The 26,068-nt window shown below is 41.3% G+C and overlaps 1 protein-coding gene across 1 annotated transcript in view; it reads left to right on the forward strand.

Annotated features, from left to right (window-relative positions):
* The window catches only part of LOC138665710 (ATP-dependent translocase ABCB1-like), a 46,256-nt gene extending 31,142 nt beyond the window's left edge, over positions 1 to 15,114 (forward strand). The window contains exons 22-29 of the mRNA XM_069753448.1: positions 35 to 238; positions 3,992 to 4,092; positions 4,626 to 4,766; positions 6,400 to 6,556; positions 8,026 to 8,223; positions 10,617 to 10,823; positions 12,330 to 12,476; positions 13,599 to 15,114. Coding sequence (XP_069609549.1) covers positions 35 to 238; positions 3,992 to 4,092; positions 4,626 to 4,766; positions 6,400 to 6,556; positions 8,026 to 8,223; positions 10,617 to 10,823; positions 12,330 to 12,476; positions 13,599 to 13,796 — 1,353 coding nt within the window. The 3' untranslated portion in view covers positions 13,797 to 15,114. The remainder of the gene's footprint in view (positions 1 to 34; positions 239 to 3,991; positions 4,093 to 4,625; positions 4,767 to 6,399; positions 6,557 to 8,025; positions 8,224 to 10,616; positions 10,824 to 12,329; positions 12,477 to 13,598) is intronic.
* The last annotated feature ends 10,954 nt before the right edge of the window (positions 15,115 to 26,068 follow it).

A 26,068-nucleotide genomic window follows, 5' to 3' on the forward strand; every position in this document is an offset into this window, starting at 1 on the left:
TAACATTTTTACTCTATTCTCTTTCTTTACCTAGGCCACTGGTAGTCGAATTGGACTGATCACCATGACGGTGTGCACTTTACTGGCAGCGATCATAATTGCATTTGTTCACGGCTGGCAGCTAACGCTGCTTATTTTGGCTTGTATTCCCTTTTTGATTGGTGCAAATTTTATTAGAATGAAATCAATGGCTGGCCATGCATCAAAGGATCAAAAGGCTTTAGAACAAGCTGGAAGAGTAAGTCTGTTTAATTGTCAAAATGTGATAGATTTGGCCACTTCAACTCATTTTCTATCTTGTGTGCAAAAGATTTGGAGATTAATTAAATAATCAAACACCTGGAGAGTTTAAGATGGAAATTTATGAGGGTCATAAAATATGCTTTCAGGACAAAAGGCTACATTTCATTAGGGAAACTGGGAAACATTTGACGAATTTGTAAACCGGCAGCATGTGACGCATGGGAAATTGCTTCATTTTGGAACACACTTTCTCTTTATTATATCTGTTAAATATAAAGGAAAGGGTTGAAATTAAATAGATCAGTATCTCAATATGAATCTTCAAAAGACAGTCTAATTTATTATTTAAAGGAACAGGATGTTTGGCAATGATAGGATGAGGTCTGCTCTCAACATGGGCTTAACCTGAGAAATCAATACCATAATTGCACATGTGCTCACATTTTTACACCAACATAAAATTTTACTGCTGATTGGTTGATGTGGGAGAGAAGTTCTGCATCTAAATACTGCACAGTCCCAGTAAATGGCTAGTAAAAATGTCAGCTCACATATTAAACAAAAGTTATAATAATTGAATTCAGGTTCCACCTGCACAGACTGGTCAATATAGTAAAGAATTGACTTATGAGAAATGCCTTAAATAGTGAGAGTGTTGTGTAATATATATCTTCTGAAAAATTATTTTTAAACATTTCTTCTAAAATATGTACGCTCTTTACAGCTTAAACGGGTCAGCCATTTTCTCTTGTTAGTGCAGCTTTCCTCACACACTGACCATCATTTCAGTCCATACAATGGCTTCTGGTGGAGGAGCAGTGACCAGTAGGGTTGAGCGACTTTTACTTTTTTAGGGTCGAGTCAGGTTTCGCGAAACCCGACTATCTCTAAAGTCGAGTCGAGTGAAATCGGCCGATTATGGCGAAAAGTCGGAGATCGACCGAAACACGAAACCCAATGCAAAGTCAATGGGAATTTTTTTTTTCTCTCTCTCTCTCTCTGTCTCTGTCTCTCTCTCTCTCTCTCGAAAAGCTGGTGTTACACATTTCAAATCGCTACAGCGCACAAGCGACAAGATGACGATAGGCGTCCACGCCCCTAAAATCTATGTCATCACTCTGCCCACGCTCCTTCATTGGCTGAAAAAATGGCATGGCCGACCCCACACAGGGATCGGGTCGGGTTTCATGAAACCCGACTTTACCAAAAGTCGGCGACTTTTGAAAATGAACGATCCGTTTCGCTCAACCCTAGTGACCAGACCTTTCCAACAGCCTCCTTCAATAGATAATCAGCTGAGAAGAGTTACTACTGCGGGAGACTGAAGGGCTGATCTGGACCCTCCACCATCTATTTGTAGGGCTGTAGTGGTGATGTTCTGTCTCCAACTCATGTCCACTAAAAAAAATACACTGGCTTTAGTGGTCACACCAAGGTAGACTGCAGAAGATTGCTGAGTCCAGAAATTGATGAATTGTCAAGTGGACCTCACTACTTGCTCAGGTTTTGCTTGCTATATATTTATAATATTATTGGGTATAATCGGCAGCCTGTATGCTATTATTAAGAGAGCATAATTAAGAACACATATTTTTCTGTTTAACATACCCTTAATGTCATGCTGATGGGATTTTGTGAAAGGAGGGAAAAAGTAACAAAAAAGGATGTTAAGGAAATGGTACTTGGAACTGAAGATGGGCAAAAACAGCTTGCATGCGTTTTTTTTATAAGGGAATCTGTCAGCTGGATTTCAACCTCAAATGATTTATATGCACATGTAATTTTCTCAAATACAAGTCCAGCAATATCTTTACAATTCCAGTCTGTTCCTCCGTTACTGAAATCAGCATTTAAATTGATATGGAAATGAGTCTGAAGAGCTATTTCTGAAGCCTCTGCCACTCCAGCTCTTTTCCAGGTCCAGCTCTGCTGCCTACTTCCTGCTTGACTGACCACTCTTTCCATGAAGTCAAGCTGGATGAGGCTATGCTGGGAGGGTAATAGTGCTGGAGTGATGGAGGCTTCAGATTTACCCTAGCTATTTGCCTATCAATTCAAATGTTAATTTCTCAGTCACCGGGGGAATGGACTGTCCATGTAAAGGTATTGCTGGACTTGTCATTAAAAAATCTACACGCACATATAAATAATTTGGAGCGTGAAATCCTGCTGATAGATTCCCTTTAAGATAGTTCTCAATGTACCTTTTATACAACAGTCCAATTACATCTGATACTTACTAAATATTCTCCGCACACCAGATATTTTCACTCCCATAAGACCTAAACCTGCTGATCCAATCTGCAGCAATTCTGTTGTCATAAATGATGGATTGGATAATCCATAATCATAACAATAAGTAATTGCCGTTCTCCAAAAAGTACAAGCATTCATTAAACAGTGTGGTCACTCACTATGTCCTCTGGGTAAAACATTCTGTTTCATTCTTACAGACTTTTCTTCAGAAATAAATGTTTATACAATAGAAGATCTGTCTGCAGCAAACTTACACCATTTCTTCTAAAATGCATTATATATGAACTGTCAATGGTAATTAGGTAGAAGCCACTGCTGTAAAAAGTGCTTACTACGCCCGGATGTAATGGAGGCATAGTTCTGCATAAACTCCTTAAATGCTCTACTTGTATTCACACTACATTATTATTGCGCATAGAAATACAAATTGGTAGAGGATTTACTCAAATTCCCTGGGCGCCAATGCAGAATCTGTAAAAGGGTCCCAACTATCACACCTCATTTAGTGTATTGGTTTCACATCAGAAATGGACCTATACACCCACATAATTGAATGAAACAATAATAAAAAAACACAATATATGTATTGAGGCCGAGAGCATATTAAAGTACAGCTCTCCCAAAAATATAACAAAGATATAATTACTATAGTGGAATACTCCCAATAATATGGTAAGCTAGAAGCAAAACGGAGTAAACATGGATCCACCAAAGGGTAATTCAGATCAGGTAAACGTTATTAAGTCATCACATCAAAACCATGTCAAGCAAAAAGTACATAACGACAACTAGAGAACTGTGGAGGGGACATGAATGTAGGCAAAGGAGGGATTAGAGGTCAAAGTATGACTTGAGGGGGCAGGACCGAAAAGATCACTACAGAGTGAATATAGGCAGCATCAAGCTAGTGGACAATGCAAATAAATTGAGTATATATCCTGTGCATGAGTAATGTATGTAGCCATGAAAAATAAAGTCTGCTTACCCATCGTGAGTCGAGTCCACTTGTGCCCTCCTAAGCAGGTACCACTGGTCTTAAGCAGGATTTATTTTTCGTGGCACCATATATGGCATCAGCTGCATGTGTCGCGGCTGTGTGACGGTCACAACACCGGCTCTCCATGCATGTATTGTGACTGTCACACCGCCGCGAAACATGAAGCGCCGAAAAGCTGATTATAGAGAGCGATCCAGGTTCCCGATGCAGCTATTCGATAAGTGCTATAGCTATTCGGATAAGGCGTTATCTGAAGCTGTTCGCTCATCACAAATACTGACCTTACCATTTCCCCATCGCTCCTCTTCCAATTCTGCCCAGGTCTCCCATCAGTTAACAAACACCAAGTTCTATCCATTCAGACATACGATTGGTTGCAGCAGTTGCATGTCTGTCTGGACAGAAGTGGAGCTACATGGCAATGATAAAGGAAAAATCATACTTTCCTTATGCTAACAACATTCATATGTAAACATGATTCCATGTCTCTTACAGATTTCCACTGAGGCAGTTGAAAATATAAGAACTGTTGTTTCCCTGACAAGAGAACAGGCATTTTATGATCTCTATAATGAAAGTTTAAGAGGTCCTTACAAGTAAGTTACAGAATTAATCTGCCATGATGTACCGATCATTGTTTGCAATTGCTTCAAATACACTAAAACTTCCAAGACTACTTTAGAAGACTTCTCTTTTTCTCGGGCCATATATTAGACTCCTCTTTGGAAGGACGCCTCCTCCCTAGAGGATTCTACTCCATCTTTTCTAGATCTGTTGGTTACCAAGATCATAATATTTGTTAATCCATGCACCAAGGATATGCTTGTGATATGTGTAAAGCCTTAAATCCTTCCCTTTATTTCGTATCTCTTACATTTAATTTGGCAAAATACTGTATATATGCAAGTTACAGTATTTTCAATACTTTGCCGTAGCACTTATTTCCAATGCGCATTATGTTAAGAATGACTGAAGTGGCTGGATTTCATCCTCCAGCGTCTATGCACTGTTGAATGTGTATGTGCCTATGAATGGAACCGGATTATATGAGGATACAACATATAATCATATAACATCAGGTCTGCAAATCTGACCACTAACAAGTTTTCCCCTTGACATTTTTCACTAGGGACTCATTGGCTAAAGCTCCACTTTATGGCATCACTTATGCGGTTTCCCAGTCAATAAACTACTTTGTGAATGCCGCTGTCTTTCGTTTCGGAGCCTGGCTGATTGCACACTGCTATACACAATTTGAAAATGTGTTCATGTAAGTACAGCTCTTCAGTGGATAGAAGAACGCTTTTCTAATATTTCTCCGTGATGCAGAGAGAAAATAAAAAAAGTAAAAAAAAAAACTTTACATGAAACTGCTAAAGAAGTTGTGTAGCGTCACTTACTTCCAAATTCGTGTCGATGACATTACAACCTCACACACCTGCTGAAATGCAAGCACCAATGCTATGTACCATATTGTACCATATTCTGTGCGTGCATCTCAGCAGGTCTGTGGTATTGATGCACACTTTTATTGAAGTGGAATTTAATTCTAATCAGATCTGCATATCTACAGATATTTATTATTATTTATTTTTTTCTACTTCACTTCGAGCAGGTTCAGCAAAATGGCAGACAGGTGCGGCTACCATCTTACTGAATAGTAGTGGGCCAGAAAAAGGATAAAAATAAGAAAGAGAGGGGGGACAAAAACAATACTCTTCTTTCTGGCTGCACCGGCCCGCCGTCTGGTCCTCCAATGTGCCACATTTCGAGCAAGGTGTTCACTCTAGGCCTTGGTTTTTGCCTGAGAGCAGACCCCAGAAAACATTGTGCCTGCTCCGGGGCCCTACTTGCAAATTCAAGTCCTGGCCTAGAGTGAGCACAAGACTGGAGAAATGATAGAGGTGCAGACGACTGGACACTGTGCAGGGAATAGCTGGAAAGGTGAGCAGTGAGGATGTGCGTATAAGTATTTTTAGACCTTACATTTATTATGCGCTGAGGTTTGGGGAAACCCTAGAGTACAATAAAGGACATTAAATACAGGGAGAATAACGTCTCCCTGTATTTTGATTTTTCAGAAAAGTTCGATTAGCAGAGAGCAGGCAAATTTGTATTTTTGCCTGATCTGCTCCTCTTTAGTGTGTGGGTTGTGGCCTCATTGCCACAGATCACTTCATATGTAGAATTGAGCACCGCCGCGTCGGCTAACTCCTTTTTAAAACCACATTATACAGATAAAAAATAAGGATTCATTTATTCCGCCACTGAGAATCCGTGTCACGGACATAGATTGTGTCTGGCATTCCAGCAGATACTAATTTTCATAAGGTGCTGAGTTTTAGTAGACACGGTCCATGGAATTAAGTGGCGCTTTTCTGGGGAAAATGTACTTTATTTTGTCACCTATTTTATAGAACTTTTTTAAAATGATCAATGTATTCTGCTGACAGTGTTGCTATAGATGTGACTCTCTTATGTGTAGTGTATATATACATTAGATACATACTTACACCAATACATAGACATATAGAGGCAGGACCCTACAGAACTTACGATACGGTTTGCATCTGTTTGAACATTTCATCCCATTTGATCTAATAGAAGGACGCTCCATTAATGCTATTCATCTTCATATTCTGCAGGGTACTTTTGCCTAATTTAGCTTAATTGGTTTATTTTGTTGCAGTCTTCGCAGTGAATTGAGCACAATGCAGTATTCGCTCAGAAGTCTCTTACTATCTGAATACACAACCGCTGACGGGGTGTTTACAGCCTAGACTCGCATGCTTTATCTTTATGTACTAGCGCGAAACTCGCTGCCTTCCTCTTACAAGATAATTACTTGGTAACCATCATTTTTCCATAAGAGAGCTTATTTTTATATTGTCTTTTTTTTTCAGTGTATTCTCTGCAATCATTTTTGCCGCTATGAATGTTGGACAGTCCACATCTCTTGCTCCTGACTTTGGAAAAGCCAGGGTATCAGGCCAGCGCATCATGCAACTCCTGGAAAGGAAACCAGCAATTGATAGTTATTGTGAAGATGGTGAAAAACCGGTAAGATTATTAGTAAAGAGGATACAATTGTGTGGAGTTTTTTAAATGTAATAGTTGAGATTAACTATTGATGTTGACATAAATTTGCTGAAAGGAGCACAAAAAGACAGATGAAAGAGCTAAAAACTCTCCATCAGAACTAACTCTTAACTAGTTAACTCATTCAGCAGCCAGCATTGTGCAGGGAAACACAGAGCCTGTAAAAGCCAAATGGTGGAAACTTTGTAATTAAACTCAACTAAAAAAATAATTTTTAGCTCAAAATACATGTTTTTTTAAATGATACCTAGCACCCCTCCAAACAGCTGTCTGCAGCGCTGGCAAAAAGCTGGATGGAAGTGATGAACGGAGCAGAACACCGCTGCTCCCTCACACCGCTTAGTGGCCACTGCCGTAGTCTACAGATCTGCAGTCTACTCGTGAGTGGACCTAGTTATTGATTTGGAGTGTCCACAGCTACAGTAAATGGTGAAAATTTACTATGGTGGGATGACACCATTTTACTATGTTTGCTGTGGCCAATGGAGTACATTAAGTCCTATTATATTTTTGGTAACGACTAATTTTTCTACCAGTTGAGGGTCAGTTTTAGGATTTTTTGCCTTGTAGATATGGACAATTTATGCCTATGTTACATTATTGATTATATTTCTCACTTCAACAAGGGTTAAGTTGCCGTTCCTGAGTTCGGCCTTTATACAGTGGCCGGAGCTGTGGCATACTAATTCAGACATCTAATTTTCAAGTCCGAGTGCGATCTTTTTCATGAATAGCACTTGTATCACTGATGGCCATGTGAGAGGCCCCATAGGCTATGTGGAGACAGGTCTAATTTTGATTCGAGGGTCAGATTGAAATTGGCCATGCAAGTCAATGTCTGAGTGTTGTCTAATTTTCACAGACTGTCAGAGTGAAGAACGTGGAGAGGAAAAATGGATGAAACTCTGATCACAATCAGTCCTTTTTTTTATCATACATGGAAAATTCTGACATGTGAATGAGCCCTAATAATGAGGGTGCTGGGTGTCTGATGCTCACAGATCTGATATTGATGACTATCCTGAGGATGGGGAATCAATATCTGTCCCAAACATCAGCCTGGCAACATGAATCAGACATTGACTGCATAATTGTAGCCAGGTATGTTGTTTTACTCTAAATCAGGCTCACTGAAACGCAGCACAGTTTTAGTCACTGGCTGGCTTTTCAATCTAGCCTGACTGGTCTGAGGCATGTCCTGGTGGCTTCTTATGGCCCAAATCCCTTTGACAGATTTCTTCTGTGCACACAGAGGGAGAGACCCATCGGTGGTCAACTGGATCAGGGCAGGCAGAATCCGACCATGGACATGCCCGACTGGTGGTTAAGGCAGCATGAATCCGATGAGTCCTCTTTAAATATACTATATGTATTCTTTAATTTATACAAATTGTTTCTATGTTACCAATATTTATTATCTTTTGTTGCAGAATGGATTTGAAGGAAACCTTGAATTCCAAGATATCAAATTTGTATATCCAACAAGACCAAAAGTGCAAGTTCTTCAGGGACTTAATATAAAAGTTTCCAAAGGGCAAACGCTTGCCCTAGTTGGCAGCAGTGGGTGTGGGAAAAGTACCTCTGTTCAGTTATTGGAGAGGTTTTATGATCCAGTGACAGGCACAGTGGTAAGATATGTAAAAGTCTCTTAAGTGTCTCGCTATCGTAACTTTTTATTACCGCCAACATATCTAGTGCTCAGATATTGTTTCCTCCGGGACAGCTGCCATTTTAGTATTGCTTTAGGAGCGCCCTGCAGGCATTTTTATTTTAACTGCATGTTATTTTCAGTGTCTGATGTGTTTCTCGCCCACACAATGTTCTGAAGTCAGAAAAGTCTGAAATATGCTTTTAATAAGTATGTAGCTATATTTTGGCAAAGCAAACCCAGTTTATAATTACCCTGTAATTACATTGAGCAAGATACCGAGTCCCACGCCCCCCTACACACACACTAGTCCCCATCCACCATTGCAAAAAATCAAGGACTAAATCCACAATTTAAGCCAGTTCTGATTCATTTTCACATGCAAATCCTACTATATATAGTTTGTATTCAGTATTGTATTTAGCAGGCTCCTTTCTAATAGGATTCAATTTGTGTCCAAAAATCTAAATTGTGGATCTTCTAGTCATAATGTCCGCTTACCTGAATGAGTCGAGAGCTCAGGTGTAAATGGCAGCCACGATGCATAGATGCTAAATCTGCAAACCTTTAAATTCTGATTACATGGTACCATAAGCTCGTCCCATAAACGACACTATTTAACATGCCGATGCCTAATTTACTGATAGGTGGTTAATGTGCAAATCCCTAATTACAGTGATAGGAAAAATGCAATTTTGACATGTTTTTTTTTTTATTACTGCTTGAACAGTCTCATCACACTTTAAAATGGGCTCTGGAAATTTACAAAATTAGTCTAATCGTGCTTTCCTAGTTGTGCGGATTTGCGCGTTAATCAGACATTTGTATTTGTCAGTAAATTGTAATATGCTCTATAAAATTCTTATTGGCTCATTCAGTTTATATAGTCCCCTTTCTATATTTATTGCTTTGTTAATGTACTTAGCATATTTACACTGGTTTATGCTTTTATTACGTTGGCATCAATCTAATGCAGTTGGTAAGAACGAGCCCTGCTCCTAGATGCTAGCATACATCATTTAGGTGCTATGCAGGTAATTTCTGCCAGAGATGATGTGATGTAGTAAAACAATATCCTGTAACTCCTTTTTTGTTGCTGGCTGCAGGGGAATGTAGTATGATAAATGAATGGCCAGCTATGTAATGCATGAGCAAGCTCAGTTTACCAAAGCGGGAGCCGCGGTTCCATTATGGATTAAGACTTATGGTATATGGTGCCCTCTATTACATTTCGAGAGGTGTAGGAGGTATTTGTGGTTTTGCCATCCCCAGGTTTTTTGGAATTAGCAAAGTTGAATTGAAGGGATATTAATAAGGGGTTTAAGAGGTAACATTTCTCCTTTTTGGAGAGTGCCAAGTCAATGTAAAGAGATTCATAGACCATGCAGTGCTGCTCTGCATATTTAAATATGGAAATGGACTATTCAGAGAGGAAAAAGACATTGACTCTAGTTGAAGGGATGTAGCAATCTGAAAAGTCAGTATCAACCTTTAAGGAGCTTTGTCACATGATTTGGGATAAGAAGCCAAATTAAAAACTCGATTTGCTGACACGTGTTTCTGGACATTTGCCCTCATCAGTTTAAAGCAGGAGGACTGAATTGACTGGGTGAGAAGCCTCTGACGATGTCTAAGGGATAATGTTTGTGGAAAGTGCGTAGTTTGTGTAAGTGTAAGGAGACTTGTAGACCGTGCAAGGGTATGTGCACACGTTGCGGATTTGGCTGCGGATCCGACGCTGCGGATTCGCAGCAGTTTTCCATGCATGGTGCAGTACCATGTAAACGTATGGAAAACAAAATCCGCAGTGCACATGCTGCGGAAAAAAAACACGCAGAAACACTTAAATCCATGCAATTGCACAGAAGCCTGACAGGCCTCTTCAAAGCGGTAAGTCTTGACCCAGCGTGAGAGGGCCAGGAAACTTCAGAATGAGTGGCAACAATCTGAAGATGTGTTGAGGAGTGGAGGGGCTGGAGAGTGGAGTATAGCAATTTTTATTCTTTACGTGCTATGTTTTTTAGTCCATATAGACCCCAGAGCGTAATAATGGACTTTAAATTTGTGGAAAATGTCTCTGTATGGATTTTCTCAGGAAATGTGATTGTAAACAAGGAAATTCAAATTTTTCCTAATCTGCTCATTTCTAGTAGCCAAAATCCAAAATGCAGTTACGGTTCTATCCTTGTCTCAACAGGGATATTAATATTCATACCGCATGATCTGTACTAGATGGAAGTACACATAACCCTTTGTCAAGTAACAAAGTAACATGACAACATCTGTACATTATGTCATAGTAAACTTTACATTTGTACCATGTATAAGGTCTAGCTTATTGTTTTATTACTCATTCCGATCCTCCAATTACAGTTTGCAGATGGAAAAGACACAAAGAAGCTGAATCTGAAATGGTTGAGGTCTCAAATGGGAATTGTATCTCAGGAGCCCATGTTGTTTGACTGCAGCATAGAAGAAAACATTCAGTATGGAGATCTTGACAGACAAGTAACTCATGAAGAAATTGTTGAAGCTGCAAAAGCTGCAAATATTCACACGTTCATAGACAACCTCCCTGATGTGAGTACAAAAAAATGATGGTCAACCAATGGGATCTTAAAACCAAAAACTGTAAATATTTCTTGAAGTAACATGAAATGTATAAAATATCTGACGTTGCAAGGTCTAATATCAGATGTTTGACAAGGGAGTGAACAATTCTCAGTGGCGTAACTGGAGTCCAATAGGCCCCAGTGCAAAATTTGGACTTGGGCCCTCACCTGCATGTTGGTCTGATGTATGAACCCCTGTATCATTCTAGATCCTATAAAGACATACTTGTTCACCTCTTCCCCTCCTTCTTGCAGTAATCTCCTCCATCCTGGGCCACATGCTATATCATTTTTCTCCTATGGTCTGCCAGTTCCTGGTATAATGCCCCCCATTCTGGTATAATTCTGGGCCCTACCTTTCTTCTCCATCTCATTAAAAAACAAACAAAAAAACCCCCGCAATTCTACTCCCCTTCCTTTGCTCTCATACCGCATGGAGTCCTCTACTATAGCTGGCTCAAGAGCCGGTGGCTGACTTCGGCATGCGAGTATGGGCAGCGCATGACATCATTGGCAAGCAGCCCTCTTCTGCCAGTCTCTGGCCGGCACATAGAAAGGGATTCTGTGGGTCTCTGCACCGCAATACATTTCACCTAAATGTGCAACCAAGGACACACATCCAGGTGACTTTGGCGGCCCTCCACCATCCCGCTCGCACCCTCTGCACCGTAATCTTTTTGTCCCTGGCAATATTCCTTTTGTTAACTCTCTTACAAAAAAACAAAACAAAAATGTGCATACTCCTTCACTTCTGCATCACAAGAGTAGGCATGTGGCCTGATGCAATTTGCCTTTGCTTATTGCTGTTAAAATGTTAATCTGGCACTTGCACACACTGATTTATTCGTTAGTACCTTTGTGTTTGGCCATGTGTATTTATATCTGGACATGTGGCTATACATTGCTGTAAATTATTCCCTCTTAAACATTTGTCCCATGACTTTTTTTATGCATGCACCACTCCCCAGTCTCTCAGATTCCTGGATGCTGGGATACAGTGCGCTCCTACTTAAATGACAGCTTGGACCAGCGGTATTGTTCATCGCTGGCCTGAACTGTATGATGCAGAGGCAAAGAACAATGGCACTGAAGCTGGCTGGGATCAGGCGCTAAGTATGCTCCATTGACCTGGCCAGCTTCAGAGCAGCGATTGCAAATTGTATTGGAAAGAACACTGTGCATGTTCAGAAACCTCTGCTAGATGGCAGTGGTGACCGGTAACATGGGCAACATGCCGTAAACAATAAGATTTTTCCTTTACATAAATACTCAGTTCTTTGTAACGTAAATTGCAAAGTGTGAGTTTATTAAATTGATGAGTTACAGAAATGAAAAAAAAAAAATCCATTCTTTAATACAAGGCTCCTGTAGAGCCGCAGCACGGTGCCTACAGTGCAAAATTATATAAATCGAAGATCGTAATCTAAAGTGTAAACGTACTAATAATTGTGTCATTAATATCACATTCTCTTAGAAATATATGACGCGGGTGGGCGATAAAGGAGCTCAGCTTTCCGGAGGACAAAAACAGAGAATTGCCATTGCTCGGGCATTAATTAGAAAACCTAAAGTTTTACTACTGGATGAAGCAACATCTGCGCTTGACACAGAAAGTGAAAAGGTAAATTTCTGCTCTCTGCTTATTTGTCGCAATTACCTGACTGACACAAACATAAATTGTTCTAATTTGGTTATGTATAATGGATTGATGGCAGCACTTTATATCCAGCATCAATATTTTGTGCCTTGTCACTTGCTGATGACATTTGTTCATTGGCGTACTCATAATGCATTCAAATGAAATTTCCAAAGAATGAGATTAACTTATGATAAAACAAATAGGGCTCACTTGATATTTTGGCTAACCTGCATGGCTATACGCTTCCTGCCAACACTATGACTTCCATACGTAAGAGGCCTTTATGTATTGCATGATATGGCGTACAATGAAACCAAAGGCCACTTGTGATGGAATCTAAGGTTCTGTATTTTTTTTTATGACCATACTAGTGCTGTACACTGTACTATTTTTAAAACTTCTAGTGATAAATTAATTTCTTTCTCTTTATTACATGCAGCTATTAGAGTTGAGCAAAAAGTTGCAGAACACTGGCCCATGGCAACGTTAGTAGGAGGTTTTTAGTGTTCAGCATCCGTTGGCCATTGACTACCACCTTTGGCAACCCTGATGCCTCTTCTGTTTAGTAAAACCTGCAACCTCATGTGTGTGTCATTCTGCAACATAATGCTGGCATGCTGCATTTAGTAGGAGGTTCTTGGTGCTTTGGTCTGACGCTTTCGACCAGGGTCCTGTAACGTTTTTGGCTTCAAAATAATGAACAAAATAATGAATTGAACCACAGAGCTAAAATACAATAAAAAGATTGACAACACTCTTGGTTTTGGCTTCCAAATACTGATGTGTGTGTATTATTGACTTGTGAAAGTGGCCATTACCAGTATTCTGCATGATCTGATTAGATAATTGTTGGATGATTCCAGCCCTGAGGGATATCTGATAAAACTTGACAATTTTGTTCAGCTTAATAAGAACCCAGCCAGACAACCAGTAGGACATTTCAGACCATCAGGTTTGACTTATGCCTTCTACAGCCATGACCCGTCATCTATATAGATCAGATGTTTGATCAGTTGTCTAGTTGAATCTCCTAGGCTAATTTTTATGTTATTTTGGCAAAACAGCAGTTAGAAAAAAAATCTAATCTTCTTTTAATTTTTGCAGATTGTCCAGAAAGCTTTGGATGATGCCAGAAAAGGAAGGACATGTGTAGTGATTGCTCACAGGCTCACCACAGTACAAAATGCTGATATCATAGCGGTAATTCAGAACGGACGGGTGATTGAACAAGGAACTCATCCACAGTTGTTGGCCAAACAAGGCGCCTACCATGCTCTAGTAAATTCTCAAGTCGCTCACTGAGTTAGAATTATTTATAAAACATTTTTTTTCTACATTTGGTTGTTAAATGAAGAAACCCTGCTCAAAGCTGGACTCTGTTGCTGCGGAGCAAGAAAAGTCTGACTGCCTGAAGATTAGCTACTCTTGGCATTGTGGCCGGACCAGACTTTTTCTATCACATGAGACTAGTTTGGTCTAGAAACTACCTTTACTGTGTGTATGGATATATATTGACTGTTTATTTTATATGGCCATACAGTGTATGTCATACTGATGAGTATCAGTCCTCCAATGGGGAATATTTTTACTTTTTGGTAATATACCCCGTACAATGCACATTAACACCATCAATTTTTTAAATTTTTTGAAGTTACCAAACCAAAAGGCATAGCCATTTGTAATATGGTATTTCTATTATATTTAATGTATTTATAGCAAAGTGATATCTTTATACAGAAAATGAGTGGAAATGTGCACTTTACTTTTTTTGTATAAAATGTTAAATACCATCATTTGGTTTCCAGCTACAAAATCAATCATTTCAAAGCCAAATCTAAGTGACTTACAAATGGTTTCACAGTTTTTCTAATGCCATAGTGAATACAGAACTGTTTTAAGAATGAACGCTATTCTCCAGATAGCTATACACAGTGGGGTATTCATTTAAACGGAGGCCTCATATACACTCACATGTATTATACATCTGAATGAAGGAGTATTTGTTGTATGGGTCTATAAGCCATCCGTGGTCTATGATCCCTTATTTTACCTTGCGTACCTCCAATTTCATACACAGGCTCACAAGGTTTTTTTCCATACAGTCCCGTAGAATTTATGAGAAGGCTCCTTCTGGTCATGGACAATGTTCCCTTTATGGCAAGTTCTTACACTTCCATTTTATGGTTTATGGTAAACAAAGACCTGAGCATGGACCCTTAACAAAACAATAAAATTACCAATACTTTTCCGTTCTGAATGGAGAACGAGACGCACAAACATCTTCCAATTTTCAGTGCTATCTATGAGGTCTTCACATCAGCATATGAAAAAAGCGGTGATGTAGTACAGAAGATGGAGATAAACTTCCATTAGACATGGACCTAAGCATTCAGGTGTCTGACATGCCAAATCATATAGCGCCTTTTATCGTCTTAGACAATAATCTAAAACTTGTTGTCATTGTAATATATTCTGCAATATAATTGTTTGTCGTATCTTGTTTATTTTATTTTTAATGTTCCAGTTAAGTTTGAGGATTGTAAATGTTGCTGAAATATTAGCTTTTGTAAATGCCTTTAAAAAGTAAACATATTTTTTAATAAATAAAGGTTTTCTCACATTGGTGCCTTTTGTTCAAATAGATCTGATCCTGAAAATAATTTCACATTTTCAATTTCTTTGCAAAAAGTTTAAAATGGTGTCAAATGGCAACACCACCACTTTACATATACCCAGTAGCCATAATGGTAATACATATTATTCGCAGAATACTTCTGAGTGGGCCCCTAAGCAGGTAACCTTGATTACAACTCTGTGACGCAAGCTAATAGTGTATGTACGAGAACCTCAGTAAATGGCAGCACTGTTGCTGAAAATAAGCTCTGTACAAAGACCAACATAGATATTACCGCCATATGGTCCATGGTAAATATCTGTCATGCAAAACATATAAGAGATTACAGCACAGTTATGGATGATGGCTTACTGCTGACGTTCTTTCTCATGGAATCGTTCACTTTTCCAGTCTTTTCCATCTGGCCCAGACCGACATGACAACTTCTCCAGCTATGACTCTGCTGCAGTGATTACAACAAAGACACATTTCACATCTCATATTTCCAGCCCCATCACCATCTATTCCTAACCAGCACAAACTCCTTATCCTGCTGATACCCCAATACTGAGCCACTGCTGCCATGTGTTCCTATTACTGCTCCTGCTCTTTAGAACATTGTGCCTCTAGATGGTAAAACACACCTCTAGAATATTCTAAAGTCATAAGCAAGTGCCCTAGAAAATAGTGCCAACATTATGCCCCCTAGAAACCTATAATGCCCTGTGTGTCCCTTTTACAGTAACCGTAACCAGAGTTCCCCTATAACAATAAATGCCCAATTTACATTTCATAATGTCCTAAGTCTCCCACCATACAGCTCCCCTATAAACAGTATAATGCCCCCTCACTGTACAGTACCACCCACACAGTATACTGACCTCTTAGTAGCCCTCAAACTGTTTAATGGCGCCAACACTGTGTGATGGCCCCCTCACTATAATCTCTACACTGTATGTATGTAATACAGACTGAATTGCTGTCTGTATTTTATTAATACTTTGCATTTTTTTTTTTTGTTTTTTTATTTAACGGCTCTGTCTGGTGCAATCCCCATTAGGAAATGTGCTCCACTATTGTTAATGCCATCCAGTGCACATGTATGCAGTCCTTGATCAGCCGGTCGAGGGTGCATACTGCTGTGCGAGATGTGAGCACGTTGTGCATTTGGAAGCCCAGATTCTGGATCTAAATGTGCAGCTGGCAACACTGAGATCCATTGACAACATGGAAAGGAGTCTTCTGCTCACTGAACAGACGCTCAATGGGATAAATGAGGTGGGGGATGGTAGGATGGAGCTGCAGGACGGTGAAGTAGCAAGCTGGGTGACAGTTAGAAGGCCGGATAGAGGGAAGACTGCCAGGGAGGCTAGTCCTGATCTGGCACACCCCAATAAGTTTGCAAAGTTGGCAGATGAGGGGGGTGACAGTACAGGGGTAGCCCTGCTGCAGCCAGGCATGTCCTCTGAAAGCTGGGGGAGTGACTGCTCCAGTAAGGAGGGAAATAGGAGAGCAGGGCAGGCCAGATAGGTGCTGGTAGTGGGGGACTCAATTATTAGGGGAACAGATAGGGCAATCTGTCACAAAGACAGGGATCATCGAACGGTGTGCTGCCTACCTGGCACTCGAGTCCGACACATCGCTGATCGGGTGGACAGATTACTGGGAGGGGCTGGTGAGGACCCAGCGGTCATGGTGCACATTGGCACAAATGACAAAGTTAGAAGTAGGTGGAAGGTCCTTAAAGATGATTTCAGGGAATTAGGCTGCAATCTGAAAGCAAGGACCTCCAACAGAGTATTTTCCGAAATACTGCCTGTGCCACGCCAGAGAGGTAACGGGAGATTAGGGAGGTTAATAAGTGGCTCAAGAATTGGTGTACGAAAGAGGGGTTTGGGTTCCTGCAAAACTGGGCCGACTTCTCAGTTGGCTACAGGCTCTACGCTAGGGACGGGCTGCACCTCAATGGGGAGGGTGCAGCTGTGTTGGGGGAGAAAATGGCTTGAAGGTTGGAGGAGTGTTTAAACTAGGGATTGAGGGGGAGGGTATTCATTTTATAGGAGGGGAAGATAGTGCAGATAGAGACCTGGGCACAAATAAGGAAGATGGGGGTGGCGGTCGCATGGGGGTGGGGTTAGAACAGTTAATAATTTAAGAAAGAATAGAGGTACAGAGAGGAACATCAAGTGCATGTATACTAATGCCTGAAGCCTTGCCAACAAAATGGACGAATTAGAATTAATGTTGTTGGAGCATAATTATGACATGGTGGGGATATCTGAAACATGGCTGGATGAGAGCCATGACTGGGCTGTTAACTTGCAGGGTTATAGTCTGTTCCGAAATGACCAAATGGATAGGCGAGAGGGAGGGGTGTGTCTATATGTAAAATCGTCCTTAAAACCCATCCGGCATGATAATATAGGTGAATCTAATGAAAATGTAGAGTCCCTGTGGATGGAGATAAGGGGAGGGGGAAAAATAATAAATTACTGATAGGGGTTTGTTATAAATCTCCAAAAATAATGGAAGCAATGGAAATATCCTCATAAAGCAAATAGATGAAGCTGCGACTCCAGGGGAAGTCATTATTATGGGGGACTTCAACTACCCTGAAATAGATTGGGGAACAGAAGCCTGCAGTTCCAGCAAAGGTAATCGGTTTTTGACAGCTATGAAAGACAATTACCTTTCATAACTGGTTCAGGACCCAACAAGAAGGGGGGCACTGCTACATCTAATATTAACCAACAGGCCAGACCGCATATCAAATATAAGGGTTGGGGGTCACTTGGGGAATAATTATCACAAAATAATAAGTTTTCATGTATCCTTTAATAAGATGTGTAGTAGAGGGGTTACAAGGACACTAAACTTCAGGAGGGCAAATTTCCAACGGATGAGAGAGGATCTTGGTGCAATTAACTGGGACGATATACTGAGACATAAAAATACACAAAGAAAATGGGAGACATTTATTAGCATCCTGGATAGGACCTGTGCACAGTATATACCGTATGGGAATAAACATACCAGAAATAGGAGGAAACCAATATGGCTAAATAGAGCTGTAAGGGGCGCAATAAGTGACAAAAAGAAAGCATTTAGAGAATTAAAGGAAGTAGGTAGTGAGGAGGCATTAAATAAATACAAAAAATTAAGTAAATTCTGTAAAAAGCTAATCAAGGCAGCAAAGAATGAGACAGAGAGACTCATTGCCAGGGAGAGTAAAAATAATCCCAAAATATTCTTTAACTACGTAAATAGTAAGAAACTAAAAAATGAAGTGTTGGCCCGCTTAAAAATAGTCTGGGTGAAATGGTGGATGAGGATGAGGAAAAAGCCAATATGCTAAATGATTTTTTTTCATCAGTATTTACACAAGAAAATCCCATGGCAGACAAAATGACTAGTGATAAAAATTCCCCATTAAATGGCACCTGCTTAAGCCAGCAGGAAGTACGGCGGCGTCTAAAAATCACTAAAATTGACAAATCTCCGGGCCCGGATGGGAAGCACCCCTGAATACTGCAGGAATTAAGTACAGTCATTGATAGACCATTATTTTTAATCTTTAAAGACTCCATAAGAACAGGGTCTGTACCACAGGACTGGCGTATAGCAAATGTGCCAATATTCAAAAAGGGGACAAAAACTGAACTCGGTAATTATAGGCCAGTAAGCCTAACCTTTACTGTGGGCAAACTCCTGGAGGGCATTCTAAGGGATGCTATACTGGAGTATCTGAAGAGGAATAACCACATGACCCAGAATCAGCACAGGTTTACTAGGGACCGTTCATGTCAGACTAATCTGATCAGCTTCTATGAAGAGGTAAGTTCCGGACTGGACCAAGGGAACCCAGTGGACGTAGTGTATATGGACTTTTCAAAAGCTTTTGATATGGTGCCACAAAAAAAGGTTGATACATAAAATGAGAAAAATGGGGATAGGGGAAAATATGTGTAAGTGGGTTAAGAGCTGGCTCAGGGATAGGAAACAAAGGGTGGTTTTTAATGGAGCACACTCAGACTTGGTCGCGGTTAGCAGTGGGGTACCACAGGGGTCAGTATTGGGCCCTCTTCTTTTTAACATAATTATTAATGACCTTGTAGGGGTCATTAAGAGCAGAATTTCAATATTTGCAGATGACACTAAACTCTACAGGTTAATCAATACAGAGGAGGACATTTTTATATTACAGGATGATTTATGTAAACTAGAAGCTTGGGCTGATAAATGGCAAATGAGCTTTAATGGGGATAAATGTAAGGTCATGCACTTGGGTAGAAGTAATAAGATGTATAACTATGCGCTTAATTCTAAAACTCTGGGCAAAACCGTCAATGAAAAAGACCTGGGTGTATGGGTGGATGACAAACTCATGTTCAGTGGCCAGTGTCAGGCAGCTGCTACAAAGGCAAATAAAATAATTGGATGCATTAAAAGAGGCATAGATGCTCATGAGGAGAACATAATTTGACCTCTATACAAGTCACTAGTTCGACCACACTTAGAATACTGTGCACAGTTCTGGTCTCCGGTGTATAAGAAAGACATAGCTGAACTAGAGCGGGTGCAGAGAAGAGCGACCAAGGTTATTAGAGGACTGGGGGGTCTGCAATACCAAGATAGGTTATTACACTTGGGGCTATTTAGTTTGGAAAAATGAAGACTAAGGGGTGATCTTATTTTAATGTATAAATATATGAGGGGACAGTACAAAGACCTTTCTGATGATCTTTTTAATCATAGACCTGAGACAGGGACAAGGGGGCATCCTCTACGTCTGGAGGAAAGAAGGTTTAGGCATAATAACAGACGCGGGTTCTTTGTAAGAGCAGTGAGACTATGGAACTCTCTGCCGTATGATGTTGTAATGAGTGATTCATTACTTAAATTTAAAAAGGGATTGGATACCTTTCTTGAAAAGTATAATTTTGCAGGGTATATATACTAAATTCCTTGATAGGGCGTTGATCCAGGGAACTAGTCTGCTTGACGTATGTGGAGTCGGGAAGGAATTTTTTTCCCGAAAGTGGAGCTTACTATTTGCCACATGGGTTTTTTTTTGCCTTCCTCTGGATCAAAATGTTAGGGCATGTTAGGTTAGGCTATGGATTGAACTAGATGGACTTAAAGTCTTACTTCAACCTTAATAACTATGTTACTATGATGCCCCCTAGATCGCCTCCATATAGCATAATGCACTCTACATAGGCCTCCATATAGTATAATGAACTCCTCATAGGCCTCTATAGTATAATGCATTCCCCTTAGGCAGTCTCTGTATTGCATAATGCACTCCCTATAGGCAGACTCTACAGTATAATGCAGTCCTCCATAGGCAGACTCTATATTGCATAATGCACTCTCCATAAGTAGACTCTACATTATACTGCACTCTCCATAGGCAGACTCTATATTGTATTATACATTCCCCATAGGCAGACTCTATATTGTACACTGCTCAAAAAAATAAAGGGAACACTAAAATCCCACATCCTAGATATCAGTGAATGAAATATTCCAGTTATAAATCTTTATTCATTACATAGTGGAATGTGTTGAGAACAATAAAACCTAAAAATTATCAATGTAAATCACAACTAATATTCCACGAATGTCTGGAGTTGGAATGATGCTCAAAATCAAGGTGGAAAATGAAGTTACAGGCTGATCCTACTTAAGTCGAAATGCCTCAAGACAAGGAAATGATGCTCAGTGGTGTGTGTGGCATCCACGTGCCTGTATGACCTCCCTACAACACCTGGGCATGCTCCTAATGAGGCGGTGGATAGTCTACTGAGAGATCTCCACACAGACCTGGACTAAAGCATCCGACAACTCCTGGACAGTCTGTGGTGCAACGTGACGATGGTGGAGAGTGTGAGACATGATGTCCCACATGTGTTCAATCAGATTCAGGTCTGGAGAATGAGCAGGCTAGTCCATAGCTTCAATGCCTTCATCTTGCAGGAACTGCTGACACATTCCAGCCACATGAGGTCTGGCATTGTCCTGCATTAGGAGGAACCCAAGGCCAACTGCAACAGCATATGGTCTCACAAGGGGTCTGAGGATCTCATCTCGGCACCTAATGGGAGTCAGGCTATCTCTGGCGAGCATATGGAGGGCTGTGCGGCCCTCCAAAGAAATGCCACCCCACACCATTACTGACCCATTGCCAAATCGGTCATGCTGAAGGATGTTACAGGCAGCAGATCGCTGTCCACAGCGTCTCCAGACTCTGTCACGTCTGTCACATCTGCTCAGTGTGAACCTGCTGTTATCTGTGAAGAGCACAGGGCGCCAGTGGTGAATTTGCCAATCCTGGTGTTCTGTGGCAAATGCCAAGCATCCTGCACGGTGTTGGGCTGTGAGCACAACCCCCAACTGTGGACGTCGATCACTCAGACTATCCTCATGGAGTTGGTTTCTAACCGTTTGTGCAGACACATGCACATTTGTGGTCTGCTGGAGGTCATTTTGCAGGGCTCTGGCAGTGCTTCTCCTGTTCCTCCTTGCACAAAAGCTGAGGTAGCAGTCCTGCTGCTGGGTTGTTGCCCTCCTACGACCCCCTTCACATCTTCTGGTGTACTGGCCTGTCTACTGGTAGCGCCTCCAGCCTCTGGACACTATGCTGACAGACACAGCAAACCTTCTTGCCACAGCTCGCATTGATGTGCCATCCTGGATGAGCTGCACTACCTGAGCGACTTGTGTGGGTTGTAGAATCCATCTCATGCTACCATGAGTGTGAAAGCACAACCAACATTCAAAAGTGACCGAAACATTAGCCAGAAAGCATTGGTACTGAGATGTGGTATGGGGTCCCCACCTGCAGAACCACTCTTTTATTGAGTGTGTCTTGATAATTGCCAATAATTTCCATCTGTTGTCTATTCCATTTGCACAACAGCATGTGAAATTAATTGTCAGTGTTGCCTCCTAAATGGACAGTTTGATTTCACAGAAGTTTGATTTACTTGGAGTTATATTCTGTTGTTTAAGTGTTCCCTTTATTTTTTTGAGCAGTGTATAATGCACCCCCCATACGCAGGATCTATAGTATAATGCACCCCCATATGCAGACTCTATAGTATAATGCACCCCTTCATGGGCAGACTCTATAGTATAATGCACCCCCATAGGCAGACTCTATAGTAAAGTGCAGGCACCCCCGTAAAAACAATAAATACAATATTCACCTCTCTTCCTCTTCGTTGATCTGCTGCTCAGAACACCAGCACATCTCCGGACAGCGGGTGCCTAGTAGTGACGTCGTTGAGACCCCTGTAAGTGTCTGCATCATTGATGTCAGATATTGAGAGGAGGAATGATGGGAGAGGGAGTGTAACGCTCCCTCTCTCATCAATCCAATCAGCTGTATCTGCATCTAGCCAACACAGTTGCACTTGCGATGACGGCAGTGGTAGAGCAGGGAGATTGATTCTCCCTGCTCTGCCACAGAATGTAACTATCGGTGTGCTGTGCACGCTGATACAGTTACAGTAGTGTAGCTACGGGTAGGCCCCCTCAGTTCGTGGGGCCTGGTGCGACTGTCCCCTTTGCCACCCTGGTGACTACGCTATTGGTAAAGATGTGTACAAGATTGTTATTACCCTTCTGATAAAATAACTAAAGCCCATAATGGTCAACTTTCAAAGCTGACAAGTAATAAAAATCAGACATTGCATTGGAATTTTTATTCAACATAAGAATTACAAAACAAGCAAACGAAAAAACTAAAATGGCCTGGGTAAAAAATGATGGTACATAACTTAATTTTTTTTTCTCCAACCCTTTGAGATAACTAATGAAACTAATGATTTCTATAACTCTTAATGGGGCTTTTCTGCACCTGTGCACAGATATTTTTGCCACTCATCATGATACAAAGTGATCCCGCTGTCTCAGGCATGAAGGCGCTTTATCCAGACGGCAGGTTTAGCTCCTTCCATAGATATTCAACAGGATGTAGATCAGCGCTCATAGAAGCCACTTTCAGAATAGTCCAACACTGTCACATAACTGCCTAAATATGAAAATCGCATACGAGTGAAGCGGCTATGTGATGACTGCTCGAACCAGCAAGCAGAGCTGAATCCTGACAGTGAGGATATTACACGCTGTTAGGATTTGCTGCAGGGCTTCATTTTATAATTAAAGGGTGCATCCAGGTTTGAAATGAAAATCTGCAGTCACTATAGGTGGCTGCAGGCTTCTGAATTCTCACAGTGCATGCACTGCACACTTTTAGGATTCTCCCTTGCACAAGTATGTGATTTGGATAATTCCGGCCATATTGTGACCAGTCGTGCCCGGCCTCGCTCACTTCATTTTCATCGAGTGAGGCCACGCATATCTAGTCAGCACTTGACCATGTTTGAAAATCGGCCGCACCAGAGAATCCTGACAGCGTGCAGTGTACACTGCGAGAATACAGAAGTCTGCAGTCATATAGAAAAACTGCAGACTCATCACAAACTTGGATAACCCCTTTAATGCTCCTAGCATAAATAAAAACATGAGAATTAGTATAATAAAAAAAGGTGTACATCCAGGGACCTTATAGATGACGTTGTCTCTGGAGTCGTTCTCTTTCTTTTCTTCTAAATCTTGTCCAGACTCCATGAGTTCTCTCATCCACAGTTGTCTCTGCAGACTTCCATCTTCTCCGGTTTTGTGCAGCACATCCCCACACGACGCCCTTAAAGATAGAAGTGTAATTATAATGCTCTCAAATGAAAATATTTATATATGCTGAGACCCGGTATAAATAATTGCCCTTCACTATACTCCCTGCACAAAATATGACCCCATGCTGTCCCTCTTATGGTGCATGTTCTCCACACTGCTCCCTCCTTTCCTTACTTGGCCCCCTCTTCACACTTTTCTCTCACACTCAGCCCCCCTATAGGGCTCAGTCTATAAATTGTGCCCCCTCATCACACACCCCCTCCTTGCTATACTGTCACCTCCTGGCTGTGCCCTTTCACTGTTGCCCCATGCTACACCCCCCACACTATTCAGTCTCTATTCTATGCCCACTTAAACTTTTTTCCCCATACTGTCTCCTCGCATGTTTTCCCCTCCTTCCTCATACAAATACCCTCTCATTTTCCATACTGCCTCCTCACACATCCCTCCGACTCCCCATACTGTGCTGCACCAATCCCATCACCCCCAAACTATGTCCTCATACATTTTCCTCTCGCTTCTCATACTGTCTGCACCCATATCACCACTCACCATACTTTGTCTGCACCCTTCCACCATACATGCCCCATCTCATATCTTCCTCCTCATATTGTCATCAAATTGCTCGCCCTCCCCTTATAGTGTCTGCACCTGTCACTTCCTTGCTACCCAAATTTGTCTCTTCAAATCATACCCCGTTACATGAAATCTCACCCAAGCCCCAGCCTCGTTACACTAAAAACCCTATCACCGTGAATCTCCCCACACAGTAAGTACCCCCACACACACTTAGTGAATTCCCCTCTCACACACAGTGACTACCACACACAGTAAATATGCCCCTCACACACAATAAACACCTCCACACACACAGTAATTACCCCCTCCTCACACACACAGTAATTACCCCACGAGTACTATTTAATACGGAGAGCTGAAGCGCTGCAGTTTCTCTGTGCCAGCTTGACACCGGCTCAGAGAACTGCTGACTCCCAGTGCCAGATGCGGTACAGCAGATCCAAAACATAACCGAGCCTCCTTCATGTTTCACAGTAGCTACAATGTTCTTTCTATACTTCATTTTTCCATCTGTGAACATGAAACTGATGTGACTTGTCAAAAAGCTTGAGTTTTGTCTCATCTGTCCAAAGGACATTCTCCCAGAAGTTTTGTTGCTTACCACCAGTATTCATTTTAGCAAATTTTAGTTTTTTTTCAAGGATTTGCTTTCAACACTGGTTTCCTCTTCGGTCATCTTCCATGAAGTTCACTTTATCCAAGACAGTGACGGATGGTGCAATCTGACACTGATGTACCTTGACCTTGGAGGTCACCTCTAATCTCTTAATTGTTCTGGGCTCTTTGGTTACCATTCACATTATCAATCTCTTCAATTTGTCATCAATTTTCATCTTGCGGCCATGTCCAGTGAGGTTGGCTACTGTCCCAGAGAACTCTGAATAATATGTGCAACTGTAGCAACAGGAACATCAAGCTGTTTGAAGATGATCTAATACATGTTTGTCTATAATTTGCTCTCTAATTGCCTTAGACAACTCTTTAGCTTTCTTTGGTCTAAGTTCAGTACACACATCATTATACCAAACAGCACAGTGACTACATTTCACAGTTTAAATAGGCAAACTGACTCATTACAAGTTTGTAGACAACTATGATTCGAATTTCAGGACACTCGTTAAATTAATGTGGCACCCCTAGGGGTATTTGCCACAAAAATAGTTACTGACAGTAAGTACAAATACTAAAATAGCAAGACTGCACTACCACCTCCGGCCAGAAGGGGGAGCTCCAGAGACTCCCCTTGATCCATTCTGGTCTGAGAGAAGAAATGGCAGTTGGGCTAAGGAGCTGATAGTGAGAGGTCATACAATTGAATCTCTAACAGCCCTGTGACTGTTACCAGGCCTAAATCACCGGCCTGAGGAGAAGAGGGATAGAGAAAAAGGACATTGTGAGAACCGGGTAGCATTAATCACTACCCAGAACAGGCGCAAAGACGGATACCGGATCCGTGGCTGTATTCATAATATATAATACAGCAACCGGAAAAACGTGAGGTGATATCAGCTTCACTAGGGCCGGACGCAGCAACAGACACAGAGTTCAGCGGTACTCCCAGAGGGGGTAAACCGATAAAAGGACTCGGGTTGCCCGTCGAACCAGGACCCAGAGGGGACAGATTGGGCCAGCAGCCAGTTCACATACAGCAGCAGGGCCACACAGAAATTGCGCACAA

The sequence above is a fragment of the Ranitomeya imitator genome, chromosome 2, assembly GCF_032444005.1.
Source record: "Ranitomeya imitator isolate aRanImi1 chromosome 2, aRanImi1.pri, whole genome shotgun sequence".
Lineage (NCBI taxonomy): Eukaryota > Metazoa > Chordata > Amphibia > Anura > Dendrobatidae > Ranitomeya > Ranitomeya imitator.